Source organism: Muntiacus reevesi, chromosome 18 (genome assembly GCF_963930625.1).
Source record: "Muntiacus reevesi chromosome 18, mMunRee1.1, whole genome shotgun sequence".
Lineage (NCBI taxonomy): Eukaryota > Metazoa > Chordata > Mammalia > Artiodactyla > Cervidae > Muntiacus > Muntiacus reevesi.
The window spans coordinates 16,337,199-16,352,103 of record NC_089266.1 but is presented as its reverse complement, the minus strand read 5'-3'; the positions used below and the strand labels follow the sequence as shown (position 1 = coordinate 16,352,103).

General features: G+C 35.5%; 1 protein-coding gene across 7 annotated transcripts in view; it reads right to left on the bottom strand.

The window, feature by feature from the left end:
- CDC27 (cell division cycle 27) overlaps positions 1–14,905 on the bottom strand; it is a 48,496-nt gene that overhangs the window by 23,580 nt on the left and 10,011 nt on the right. For all 7 annotated transcript variants that reach the window (XM_065908609.1, XM_065908613.1, XM_065908610.1 and 4 more), the window contains exons 2-4: positions 12,532–12,607; positions 3,794–3,941; positions 2,080–2,205 (exon numbers count right to left, since the gene is read on the bottom strand). In XM_065908609.1, the coding sequence (XP_065764681.1) occupies positions 2,080–2,205; positions 3,794–3,941; positions 12,532–12,607 (350 nt within the window). The remainder of the gene's footprint in view (positions 1–2,079; positions 2,206–3,793; positions 3,942–12,531; positions 12,608–14,905) is intronic.

Sequence of the window (14,905 nt, the reverse complement as noted above, 5' to 3'; positions counted from 1 at the left end):
CATATACCCTGAGGAAACCAAAATTGAAAGAGACACATTTATCCTATTGTTCATTGCAGCACTATTTACAATAGTTAGAACATGGAGGCAACCTAGATGTCCATCAACAGATAAATGGATAAAGAAGTTGTACATATACACAATGGAATATTTATTACTCAGCCATAAAAAGGCACACACTTGAGTCAGTTCTCATGAGGTGGATGAACCTAGAGCCTATTATACAGAGTAAAGTAAGTCAGAAAGAGAAAGATAAATATCGTATACTAATGCATATATACAGAATCTAGAAAAATGTACTGAAGAGTTTATTTGCAGGGCAGCAATGGAGAAAGAGACATAGAGAACAGACTTACAGACATGGGTAGAGGGGAGGAGCAGGCGAGATGTATGGAGAGAATAACAAGGAAACTTATATTACCATATGTAAAATAGAGAGCCAACGGGAATTTGCTGTATGGCTCGGGAAATTCAAACAGGGGCTCTGTATCAAGCTAGAGGGATGGGATGGGGAGGGAGATTCAAAAGGGAGGGGATATATGTATGCCTATGGCTGATTCATGTTGAGGTTTGACAGAAAACAACAAAATTCTGTGAAGCAATTATCCTTCAATTAAAAAAAAATTAACTGGGGAAGGAGCCAGATGTGGAGTTATAATAGTCACATCTGGGAGACAGATCTATAATTAATCAAGAGAGATAAAAGGAGGAAAAGATTTAATAAAATTAAGCTGCCTGGAGTGTCCCAACTTTAGATGAATTTTTTTAAAAACTAAAACTCAGAAAGGAGTTTTCCAAAGGATTGGGGTTAAAAATAACTATTTAAATGGCACTGTGAAGAAACAGGTTAATCTAAGAACCAGACTTAGAATCAGTCATGCCATAAAGGTGCAAGTCTCATGTGCTACTGTAGACAAAAAGACCAATGAAGTGTCTATATCAAAATACTGGAGATAAAAGATAACTTAACAAGCTGTAGCTTCAAAACTATAACAAGGAGGTTTCTAGATTACCGGGTGCAACTTTGGTCACAACAGGCATATGATAGTTGAAATGAAAAGCCAGTTTCTGGAGCAGGGTTGTGCCCTATTGGATACCTGACTTTTAATCTTTATGATAAATAAAAATATTTCTCTGAGAAAGAGGAAAAACCTTCCTTCATGGTTAAAACTTGATACAAATGTACCTTCAAAAACTTTTAAACAAGTGATCTTGTTTAAAAATAACTAGTAATACATACACAGCATTTCTGTGATTTAACACCCTCCCTTTATTTTATTAAACTTTATTTTGATATAATTTTAGACTCACATAGAAGTTGAAAAAATAGTATAGAATTCCCTATACCCAGCTTCCCTTAACAATAGCTTTCAACATAACCACAGTACAATTATCAAAGCTGGGAAATTGATAGTAATATAATACAGTAAGGGCTTCCCTGGTAGCTCAGCTGGTAAAGAATCCATCTGCAATGCAGGAGACTCTGGTTCAATTCCTGGGGTTGGGAAGATTCCCTGGAGAAAGGATAGCCAGCCCACTCCATATCATGCCTGTAGAATCCCCATGGACAGAGAAGCCTGGCTGGCTGCAGTCCATGGGGTTGCAAAGAGTCGGACAAGACTGACCGACTAAGCACAATAATATGGTAAACTAAACCACAGATTTAATTTGGATTTCAGCAGTTTTTACGTGCATTTATTTGTGTACAGTTTTTATGAAATTTTATCACATGTATATATTTGGGTAATGACCACTACAATCAGGATATAGAACTGTTCCAAAGTCCCAAACTCCTTTAGCTACACCTCTCTATAGCCCCAGTACTCTTGCCCCAACTCTCATGTCTGAGAACCACTGATCTGTCTTTATCACTGTAACTGTGTCATAACAATAATGTTCTATTAATGCTATCACAGAATATGTAAATTGTTGAAATTGGCCTTTTTTCACTCGCCATAATGCTCTTGAAATCCATCCAAATTATCATGTTTATCAATAGTTTGTTCCTCTTTATCGCTGAGTAGTAGTTCATTCTAGTACGGAAAAAATTTTCTGGTAATTTGAATCATTTTTACTTACCAATATACATGTCCCAACAATGAGAGAGTAAAGCAAGCTGAATCACCAAACTCAGTAACAATATCATCATGGCTTTTCTGCTTATTAAACACTCCACCAGATAAGATCTGTTCCCCTTCTGCAAGCCTTTAAAACACACATTCACAGATTTTTTAAAAAGTCAATATAAAAAGCACAGTGTGTAAAGACATTCTTCATTACCAATGAACCTCTTACTATGGAGATAAAGTAAAAAGTTCATGGTACCTTTAGAATAGCAATAAACATGTATTAAGAATCATTTGGGAGATTGGGAATTTACCATCTTAAAATTTCAGTCTTACGCTTTAAAACAGAAATAGTTACCTTTAGTCTATATGTACAAATCTAGTCTGAGCAACGTACGCATTACTCACATCAAAAGAAAAGGAAGACTGTTATGCTGGGGGAAAAATATGAACATCTCTTCATTAACAGATTTGGTGGTCCTTCTTAGTTCTATAATTCCTTGAAGTAGGAATTTGCAAGCAGGTTAAACAAGATTAACATTTTAATTAAAAATTGCATACTTAATAGCCTCAGTTATCTTTAGTTTTACAACTGAAATGTGAATAGCACTTCATCTCTTTTTATCAATTATGTGTTCTTGATATAAAAATTACAAATAATCCCCAAAGGGAAAAAAATTTGCCTGATTTCACTATATATTTTTAGCATAACAGAGTTTGTAATGGTTCATGTTTCAAAGTTTTTTCCAAAACATCATGTGGAAAACTCGCAAGTAAGTTTATATATCCTAAACATAAAATGTGCTATCTAAAGATTTTTTTTTTACTATCAGTGGGATTTTTTTAAAACTATAAATATTTATAAATGGGATAAGAACATTTAATGTAAGAACTGGCTTAAGAAACTGGCAAATTAAATAAGTATATTTTAAGGAATTCAACATTAGAATCTTCAGAGTAGAAGTAATTCAATAGCAAAGGTCTCAGAAATTTTATATATATTATTTTAGCTTTAATTTAAAAGTCATCAACTAGACACTGGACAAATAAAAATACTTATCAGACTATGGAGACTTTATGAGGTTTATTTATATCCTTTCACTGTATACCTATCAACTAAATGGGGTTTATTTGTATCCTTTGACTGTATACCTATAAACTAAACAGACAGGCCTTACAGTTATCTGTTTAGTCACCTTTACCACTATTCTATTTTTCACAGCACAGAAAAGTCTGACAGAACATAACTACCTAAATCTCTAGCTGCCTCCAGATTCAGAATATGGATAGCTGACTTGGTTGTACTGTCATATTTCAAAGAAGTGTTCTCCTAAATCTGTCCCCTTGCTTAAAAGGAGTAATGGTTCCCCAAAAGAATGATTCTGAAGTGCAAATAACTAATTATACAACTATCTAGACACAAGGCAGCATTAATCTCAGGTGAACTGGGAAGTTAGGTTTCCAGGCTTATTACAATCATTTTACAAAATCATAGGAATTAGTTACAACTTAGGTTTCTCCAGATTTAAATTCTATTTATACCATAACAATAAAATCTCTCCATATCAAAATAACAGGCAGCAGCATTTAAAAAATTACTGAAATAGACAAAATTCTACTACCAAGAGGGGAGAAAGGGAATCAGAGTCTAATCCATCAAAAGAATTTTCTCCAGAATTCTACAGTTAAGTAGAACAAAATTAGGTAGAAAAGATTTAGAAACTTACTTGCTGAGATCAACACAACATTTTGCAAGCAGGTATTTACATTGCGGTGTAGTACAACTGTGTCCTTTCAAAAGCCTATATGCTTTATATGCTTTTCCTGAGCGGTAATAACAGGTTGCCAGTAAAAACAAGGCTTCTTCTGAGTGTACTAAGAACAAATATGAAAAAAAAATGGGCTGTTAATTCAGTATGTTGAATGATAATTATTGTTTATCTAGCAATACATAAACAAGCTTAGCAATAACAAAAAAAAAATAGACATGTTATTCAATACAAAAAACAATTTATTAAATCAAATTTCAATTAAGGAGAAATACTTTCCCGATACAAAAGGTAGTTCCCCAAGTCCTGACTACCTTCTTTCCAGAAGAAAAAAAGGAAATAATACAATGAAGATAACTGTAGTATTCTCTGTAAATCCTTAAGAAGATCAAACACAGGTACAAAATTGCACTTAAACAGACTATCAGAAAAGTATTTTGTTTTTATGTAGTATTTTTCTGAGAGATCCTTTGAGAGAACAGAAGTCAAATTTCATGAGAGAGAAACTCAGGGTTATAAACCTAATTATCAATCTGAAAATTTCTACATTAAAAAAAGACCAGATTGGAAAACAAACAAAACTCACTTATTTCTAATACCAAATACACAGTGAATTATATTCAAGATAATTTAAGGTTAAGGAAAAAAAATTCTAAATTGTGAATACCCACACTATATAAACATTCAATTGACAGATTTGACACTTGTCCAGTAACAATAATTATTAAACTGCTCTTTAATGGCAAGAGCTGGATTATTTATCAACCTCTTTCCTTTTAACACTAGGAAATGCCTGGTTAATGAAATGTAGCATTCTTCTCCTTTATTTACTCTCTCCCAAACTGACCATCACCCCACTTCTAACCTCACAACCTCCCAACCAATTCAGATGACAGTCTTTTTTTTTTTCCTTTTCGGCCACTATGCACAACGCGTGGGATCTTAGTTCCCCTCCCAGGATTGAACCCTCACCAACTGTAGTAGAAGCACAGTCTTAACCACCAGGGAAGTTCCCAGATGAGAGTCTATAGAGGCAAGGATAGAAAGGGAAAATCTTAAGTTCTGCACTTCTAAAAATGGGTTATGTAATAATATCAGGAGACTGAGGGGCCATTTAAGCCTGTGATTCCCCAAGTGTGGTCCCTATACCAGCATCAACATGACTTTGGAGCTTGTGAGAAATGAAGTTCTCGGGCCCCATCTCAGCTCAGACCCACTAAAATCAGTAATTCTGGGAGTGGGAACCAGCAATCTGTGTGGTAACAGATCCTTCAAGTGATCTGATGCATGCTAAACTTTGTGAATTCCTAAATTTAAAGTACAGATAAACTTGCCACATCTTTCTGAAAAACTAACTCAAAGATGTGGGATAAAAAAGTAGCTTGAAATTTTCCTTCTATGAAGGTTATTTTTTTTTTCTTTCCTGTTGTATGCCATATATGCACAAGCAAAAACCAACAGAACTCTACTTCTCTGGTCCATCTTATGATTTTTCACGAAACCCTAGTATAAAAAATAATGTACAATAAGATGTCATGTAGTAAATGATAAGAATTTGAGTGTACATGTGTTAATAGGATCTACAGTAGTATCTCTCAGAAATAAAAAAAATGAATGGGGACCTCTATTGCAATGGGAACAAATTGTTAATTTCATTGAACTACAAGTGCTAATTCACGTAAGTTAAAAAGTGTGATTTCTTCTAGATTTTGCAAAGGCCTGGTTTCTTGTCATCTAATAAATGAAGCTTTTAAAAACTAATTATTATACCAAAAAACAATGGCTCTCCAAAGCTAGTTCGACTTTGAGCCATAAAAATGTATGATGAAGTATGATGACTTAAAACTATGTTTAAGTGAGATTATGGATTGGAGGTTTAATCAAACCTTAAGCTTAATGCAACTATAAGATAGTGAAGTAGACTGAGAACAACTGGAAGGATCGTCAAACTGTATGGACTAAAAGGGGTGGCTTTTTGAAGCTTCCCAGAAATAAACTGACAGTCCAAACATAGCTAGTGAACCAGTAGTGAGTGGCTATAATAAATCTAAAAAGGACAGAGTATTGACAAATAGATTTCATCTGGAACAGTAACTTCAAATGATTGACAGTGGCTGCCTCAAGTGCAAAACTCAGAAAAACTCCTAAGGCTGATCATGGCTTTGCTAGTGTAAGTGTGCAGAGATCAAAATAACAGGATCTGGAAATAGCTATAAATGTCTGCATGACATTTATTTGCTATCCTTTAATAAGAGCCTTAATCAAAATATGTGATTGGGAATTATATGGTCCATAATACACAGTCAACCCTCTGCAGCTGAGCTCTGCAGATGCAGAACCCATGGGTGGTCCTGAGATGACTGTATTCTATAATCAGGAATAAAGTAAACACTGATTCCACAAAGTCACTCTTAAAACTGATAAATCAATCACATAGGAGTTAAATCAAGGCACATCCATATGACTAAACACAGCTGTCCAAAAAAAACCCTGAATTTTTTCAGAATGCATTGTTAGGTGAAAAAAATGAGTTATAGAACAATACTGAAACTCCTCTTCCTACAAACAGGTTGGGATTCAAATATAGGGTAGGTCATTTAATATAAGCTCAAAATAATTGACAGGAGCTTAAGCTTGCATCCTTCAGACACACTGCCATCAAATGGGAAGATGAATTAGTTTCTCAGTGCTTTTAAACCAGATAGACACCTCTTCTTCACTCTGATTTATATGTAGCCTTTTCCAAAATGGACTGGTTATGGTGTAAGACTTAAACTAAATGTTTGTTGAGGTGAATACTCTTTATCTAGCCTTGAAAGTGAAAGTGAAGTTAGTCATGTCCGACTCTTTGTGACCCCATAGACTGTAGCCTACCAGGCTCCTCTGTCCATAGGGTTTTTCAGGCAAGAGTACTGGAGTGGGTTGCCATTTCCTTCTCCAGGAGATCTTTCTGACCCAGGGATCGAACCCAGGTCTCCCTCATTGTAGGCAGATGCTTTAACGTCTGAGCCACGAGGGACGTCTATCTAGCCTTGATAAACTCTAAATACCACAAAGAACTCCTCAGAAGTTAGAGTACCATGCTTGCTGCCCTGTCACGAACACTTAAGTATAGTATTCAAAGAGCATAACACCTATGGGATCATTTATGATTTGTGATACACATTTCATCTTGATTATCTTTTAAGTTCTCACATCACCTACAGGCAGTACAGCACATGGATTAGAGTAATGACACTAGAGCCAAACTGCTTCTTTAGTTTGGATTTCCATACTACCACTTATTAGCTGTGTGACTCAGGGCAAGTTAACTTCTCCGATCCTCAGTTTTTTCCTCTGTAAAATAAGGACACAGTGAGTGATACCTACCTCTAAGTACTTAGTGCTGTTAGAATTAAATGAGTTAATATATAAGAACTTTGGATAGTGCCTGATATATAGTAAGAGCTGTATGTGCTATTATTAAATTATTATTACTGACCTTCTCCTAAATTTACAATACCTGACTAGTCATCTGATATTTGCATGGGGTATACAAACATAATATTCAGCCACAAACTCAAGTGATTCCATCTTATCACTTTTTTGCTGACTGATGCCAAATGCCTGGGTGCTATACTTCACATATGACACAAGATTCATTCCACCCTTTTCAGAGTCATTTCTGTTGCTGAACACTTCATTTATATATACAACTTTAGTATTTTAATACTATTCTGAATTTTTATTTTCCTCATGCATGTTCAAACCCTAAATTTCAGTACTAACTGGTTTTATACTTGTAGATAATGGGAGTTAATAATATTTTTAAATACTTTGAAAACATGATTGGTGTAAATACACCACAGGTAAGAACGCTAGAGAAAATTTTAAAAAGAAATGGCAATACATATGGAGAAAGCAGACAGCCAGATCATACAGGACTTTGCAAGTTGTGTAAAGATTTAGGGATAAATTTTTATAGCTATTATACATCTCTAAAGGGTTTTACAAAGTAAAGAGAACGGGATTGATTTGGGAGGGGGGAAATCAAAGCAGCAGGAAAGAGCAAACATGGGAAAATTAATAAGAAGGCTTTTCTACTAAGACACAGATGTATTTTAGAATAGGGTGGGAATATTATGAATCCAGTTTTGAATGAATTGAGTTTGATATATGTGATATTTATATGAAACACCTGATTGATGCAATGAAATAGTTGAGCCTTGGATTTAAAAAGATCATTGGGAAGACCAGAGTCTTAGTTCACAAACACATAATGAAAATGAAAACTATAATGATTAAAAAAAATAGCATTAGGAGTTCCCTGGTGCCTAGTGGTTAGGATTCTGGGCTTTCACTGTTGTGGTCTAGGGTTCAATCCCCGGTTAGGGAACTGAGATCCTGCAAGTGGCAATGCATGGTCAATAAATAAATAAAAGTAAAAGAATATTTTTAAAAAATAGTATCATCTTTTTCATCATTAACAATTTAACTATGACAGTAAAAGAATAGGCCAATGGGCCAGATATCCTTTTTGTCCCCCCATAAGACAAAATGACTTGAATTTCTATCGACAAGATATATTTATAAAATTTTCCACTAGTAATGGCCTAAAAATGATATAATATGCCATATTTTTAGTAGTATTTGGACAATTTCTTTCAATTATGACCTTAACATAACTGGAAATAATTTTTTTTAATGCTGCCATTTGCAGTCACATATTTCTGTGAGTTTGGGCTCTCACTATAATAGCTAAGAAAGAGAAGAGAATCAGATGCTGAATCTTTTACTCTGATTAAGTTCTCTTCAACTAAGCCAAATTTACAAAAAGCACTGTACTCAAATGAATTTCTACACCTGACCCATTAATCATTAAGACAGGTAAAAATCTGGTGAACAATGGTCTTAGTTTCTTCATTTCTAAAATGCTAATAGCAATGTCTCTTTTATAGAGCTGTTGAAGACTAAACAAAGAATAAGTTTTAAGTACTCAGAGTACCTAGTACACAGTAAGAAATCCATAAATAGTAGAAGGTATTGTGATTATTATTGAGCTGGAATAGTATCTACTCCCATTGCACCTCACAGAAATACAGTCAAGAGGAGTTAGGCTTCATACTGAGAGAAACTAACAATGAGCAACTTTCCAAGAGTTAAGCACTGTATCAGAAACAGAAAGTGGATGAAACAGTTTTATGTGGATTAATCTGGAATCCTGCCTCAACTCTATGGGAAAATCTGATCATCTGAATTTGAAACCACTAATTTGCAAACTTTTGGAAACTAACTATAAAAACTAGAAACTGCCTAAACTAATGTTACCAAATTAAAAAACAAAAAGTATAAGTCAGGAAAACATGAGGGTTGCTTAGGTATCAATGAAAATATATGTAAGTAGGTTATCCACAATAAACCTTGCTTTTATTTGCAGAGTTGGGCAATCTGTTGTATTACCTTCTTTGTAAGGCTCTCACTTTTCTCAATCTTTTCATTTGGACCTAAGACTTCTGTTCCATAGATCTTCCCAACTTTCCTCAAGAACTCCTATCCTTCCCTGAGGACCTGACAGCACTCTCAAAGGGATGCTAATTCCCTCCTGTCCCAAGGTAAGCATGGTTTCCTCCTTGCTTCTCCCAACTATTTTATTTCCAAGTACCATCCTTTGCTCTTTTGTGAAATTCCCTGCTAGTGAGATTCATATCTTCTCCTTTTAACTCTTGGTTACTAAATTCAAGACATTCTGCTTCATTAATAAAAGAATTCTGCACCTCATTCACAGTCTTCCTCTCCTATGTTATTTCCATACATCTACCAATTCAATTTCATCTGGATTTCTACTACCTCTCCTAAATCCTCTTATTTATCAATCCCTGTGTTAACCTCCTGCTGTAGTTTACAATTCCTGGTCCACATCTTGTCTATATTCTTTAATGTTCTCATCCCTTGACCTTTTTTGACACATGTCTAGCAAACCCCTAATATTTACCTTCTATGCCTGCAGTTCAGTTACTAAGCACTTTACTTTTATGAAGTAAAATCATATAACTGAGCAGAAAGGTTCCATTACTAGTTCATGCAGACACACAAAAATAAAACTTACCTACAATCATAAAAAAACTTCTGGTAAGTAATCCAATGGGAGGTTACTCAATAAGTGGGAAAATTGAGTTAAACACTGGAGTAGAAAGAAGGCAGCACTATTTCTAGTTAAGACAGTTATAGTATAGTAAGATAATAGTACTTCCTAAATTAATTCATAGACTTATATGGTTTCAGGAGAGCACTGATCAAAATATTTGTGAAATTTCATGGAGAAGGAAATGGCAACCCACTCCAGTACTCTTGCCTGGAAATCCCATGGCCAGAGGAGCATGGTAGGCTACAGTTCATGGGGTCAGTCACAGAATCAGACATGACTGAGTGACTGGGCTTCCCTGGTAGCTCAGAGGTTAAAGCATCTGACTGCAATGCGGGAGACCTGGGTTCGAACCCTGGGTTGGGAAGATCCCCTGGAGAAAGAAATGGCAACCCACTCCAGTATTCTTGCCTGGAGAATCCCATGGACAGAGGAGCCTGGTGGGCTACAGTCCACGGGGTGGCAGAGAGTCAGACACGACTGAGTGACTTCACTTTCAGTGACTATATAACATCCAGCTGAAGACTAGCAGGGGGGTACTCTTTCTATCTCCTTTATACTTTAATAAAACTTTATTACACACACACACACAAAATTTGTGAAATTTCAGAACATTAATAAAATACACATGTAAAATGAAAGAATTAAATAAAGGGTATTCCTACCAAAGAATGAAATGTGGGAAAAAATGATGGGACAGGCCTTATTAGAAGTTAAAAGACAATATAATAAAGTGTTAATAATAAAATAGTATGATATTGAGTTAAAAATAGAAAATCAACTAATGAAAGAGAGGAAAGCTTCTGGGAACAGAGTAGAACATTTAAAAAAAATTTAACACAAAACCATGTAAAATACCATGTGGGAGGGAAAAAAGCATTTAATAAATAACACTGACTAAATTAAGTAATAACACTATGATACATTTTTTAAAACTTTTTAAATTACCAAGAACTATATCTCTTGAGTTATAGAAAAATGACAATTCTTCCAGCTACTGAAGCAATAGGAGAAAGTTTAAATGATAAAGCTACTAAATAAAATTTAAAAGATTAGATTATAAAAATCAACAGAATTAAGATTAAAAAGCAAACAATCTGGGGTAAATATGCAATAAACAAAGAGTCCACAGAAACAGGAACAAATGTAAAACACTTGAGAAAATACCCAGCATCCTTCAGAATTATAAAAAGGAAGACAAAATACTTCACAAATTTCTAGTAAGCAAAAACACATTATAATGGTAAATCTGATACTGATAGGACTGTGAAGGAAGTCTTATACTATTGGTGACACAGTGATTATCACAACTGTCTCTGCTGGGTTTTCAACCAGGCAAAAGTAAATTGTAGAACTGCTCACGCATTTTGACTTGTATGGGACTTTCCTACTGCCTCAGTGGGTAAAGAATCCACTTGCCAATGCAGGAGACACAGGTTCGATCCCTGGGTCAGGAATATTCCCTGGAGAAGGAAATGGTAACCCACTCTAGTATTCTTGCCGGGAAATCCCATGGACAGAGGAGCCCGACAGGCTATACAGTCCATGGAGTCGCAAAGAGTCGGACACGACTTAGCGACTAAATGACACCTACTTTGACTTGTAAATTCTATCCTAGAGTATATTACACAAGGAAAATGACAATAATTATAATTATCTTAGCATTTTTGCTAACGTGCTAAGTCACTTCAGTCGTGTCTGACTCTTTGAGACCCATGGACTATAGCCTGTCAGGCTCCACTGTCCATGGGATTCTTCAGGCAAGAATACTGGAATGGGCTGCCGTTTCTTCCTCCAGAGGATCTTCCTGACCCAGGGTTCAGATCCACATCTCTTATGTCTCCTGTGTAGGCAGGCAGGTTCTTTACCACTAGTATCACCCGGGAAGCATCTTAGGAAGATTATAATAATCAATGACACACAAAAAAAAACCCCATTAATATCAGCTGAAGTTGAATTTATTACAGTGCCAGAAGGTCGTGCCAAGTGCTTTAAATATATTATTTCATTTTTCAATTCCAAGAGACAATAATCACCTTTATTTTATAGATGAGAAATCTGAAATACTCAAACATTAATTAGCTTGCCCGAGGTATACTACAGCATGTTTAAGGATTAGGGTTTATACTAAGGCTGAAGGCTCAAAATCCATGCTCTAAACCACAGAATATAGATTCTAAAAAAAAAAAAGAAAAGAAAAAAATACCTGAAGACTGGAACATGATTAAGTACACCATAGGGTAAAACCCAAAGCAAGTCTACATAGTTACTAAAAGTAGCATATAAAAAGCTACACAGATACTGGGAAAAAATTTTTATGAACTAGTGTCAATCATAAAGATAAAACAAGAGTAATACCCACAGGACTTTCCTGGTGGTCCAGTGGTTAAAACTCTGTGCTTTCAATGCATGGGGCACGGTTCCATCCTTGGTTGGGGAACTAAGATCCCACATGCCTTGAGGCAGAGCCGAAAAAAAAAAAGTGATACCCAGAATCTTGTTACAGTCATAAGAAGTGATGGAATTCCATGTATTTTGTTCCTTTATAGTTCTTGGAAAGGAACAGACTACAAACCTTCTGCATACAGTCGCTCTGCTAGGAAAACTGCATCTCTGTAAGCATAGTGGTTTAGTGCTTGCCATATAGCAGCCTGTAAATAGAGGAAAAAGAACATAAATATACAGTTTCATAGTAACTCTTAGCACAGAGCCTTGCATATAATACTTAAATCAACACATCTAATTTAAGTAATAAAACCTCAATATCCACAGTGTAAACTCCATAACCTATTAGATGAGGCCCTTCACAGTATGACTCCTAACATCTGAATTTACTCACTTAATTCTCCATGAACTTTTAGACCTCTGGGTCTTTGTATTTCCTTTTCCTTCACTGGGGAATGTGGGCTCCTTCATTTACCTTCTCTTATAATTGCACATCCTTGTAGACCCAGCTTTAATAATATCAACTTCATAAAGTTTCTAAACTGGAGGCCACTGTGTGCATGCTAAGTTGCTTCAGTCATGTCCAACTCTGTGCAACTCTATGAACCATAGCTTGCTAGGCTCCTCTCTCCACGAGATTCTTCAGGAAAGAATACTCCTGGAGTGCCATGCCTTCCTCCAGGGGATCTTCTGGATCCAGGAATTGAACCCGCACCCCTTTTATCTCCTTCATTGGCAGGCAGATTCTTTACCACTATTGCAATCTTAGAAGCCCATACAAGGTCATATATGTTGGCTAAGTATATATGAAATAACTATTGCACTGGTAATTCAATTTAGGTTCATTATGGATTTAAAAGGTTTTAATGGTTTGGTTAGTGAATTTAACCATCATTTACAGAAATGTACCTAAAGAAAAGTATCTAGGGTCTTATCCCCTTTTTTCCTAGTCCCAGTCTGTAACTGAATCTTATTTCCTCTAAACTTGTAGTTTCCTAAGTGGTCTTCCTGCCTACAGGCTGTAATGTAATCGATCCTATCCCAGAAATCTGAGTTTGGACATGAGCTCAAAGTCATGTACCATGACTCACTAGTTCTGTGTCTTGGGCAGGTGACAATGTGTCCTAAGTCTTAGTTTCTTCATTTAAAACATAAGACTCCAATAAAGTACACAATGATTCCCTGCATATACCTAATAACTAGTTGATAAATTTCAGATGCTGCCATCATCATTTTCATGTCTTCATCCCTGATCAAAACTTCCTAATGATTCCTCCTGGATGGTCCCACAAAGTTTATAAAATACACTGCTACAGAATAAAGTACAAACTCCTTAGTAAACCAATCAAATCCCTTTGGGCCTTAATCATCCCTTTTCAGCTGTTGCTCATCTCTCATCAAAGCTGCCTATGGTCTAGAACCAGAAAAGGCCTCCATCAGTGCCTAAACATCAGCTGTACTTTCACATTTCAAAGTCTGTTTGGGCTGTCCTTTAACTTCTACCTCGTGAAACATGTCTTCTTCAAAATTCAGCTTACATGGTATCTTCCTTTCACTGATCTATCCCATGCAATATTAATGACTCTATCCTATGAGGTCCCAGAAAATTCTGTCTCTACTTCAAAAAAATATATCAAGCTGTTTATTAGATTTAGTCATATATATTGTTTGGTAAACTAGGCTGCAACTTCTGTGGGTAAAAGTCAGATTCTATTTTTCTCTATAATTCCCTGGTTATCCTACTTAAGTAATTATTTCCCTAATTATCCTAGATAACTGTCTTGAAACATAGTGAATGCTCAATAAATGCTTGTTGAATAAGTGTTTTAAAACTCTGAATCTAATTTCCACTTACTGACCTACAAACTTTTAGTAACCCAATATGGAGGTAAAATATAAAATATTCCTACTATAATTAAATTTACTAACATGATTAAAACATTATTGTTGGCAATATAAAACAATACAAAGTGACATCTAGTGGTTTCTTCCTTGATACAGGTAAGCAAAACATTATAAAGGAATCAAGAATCTGGTAAGGAGATACCCGTCAGTCCAACTGAGCAGTTGGAATACATCAGATTTTGGGGCAAAAATATTTTAGTTGAGTGACCTATAAATACCTGAAAGACAACCAGATTTTTCTGGTTAACAGTAGCCTAGATCACGTTTATATAGAGTACATCATGAGAAAATTCGCTGGGCTGGATGAAGGCACAAGCTGGAATCAAGACTGCCAGGATAAATATCAATAACCTCAGTTATGCAGATGACATTACCCTTACGGCAGAAAGCAAAGAAAATACTAAAGAACCTCTTGATGAAAGTGAAAGAGGAGAGTGAAAAAGTTGGCTTAAAACTCAACATTAAAAAAACTAAGATCATGGCATCTGGTCCCATCACTTCATGGCAAATAGATGGGGAAACAATGGAAACAGTGACAGACTTTATTTTTTGGGGCTCCAAAATCGTTGTAGATGGTGACTGCATCCATGAAATTAAAA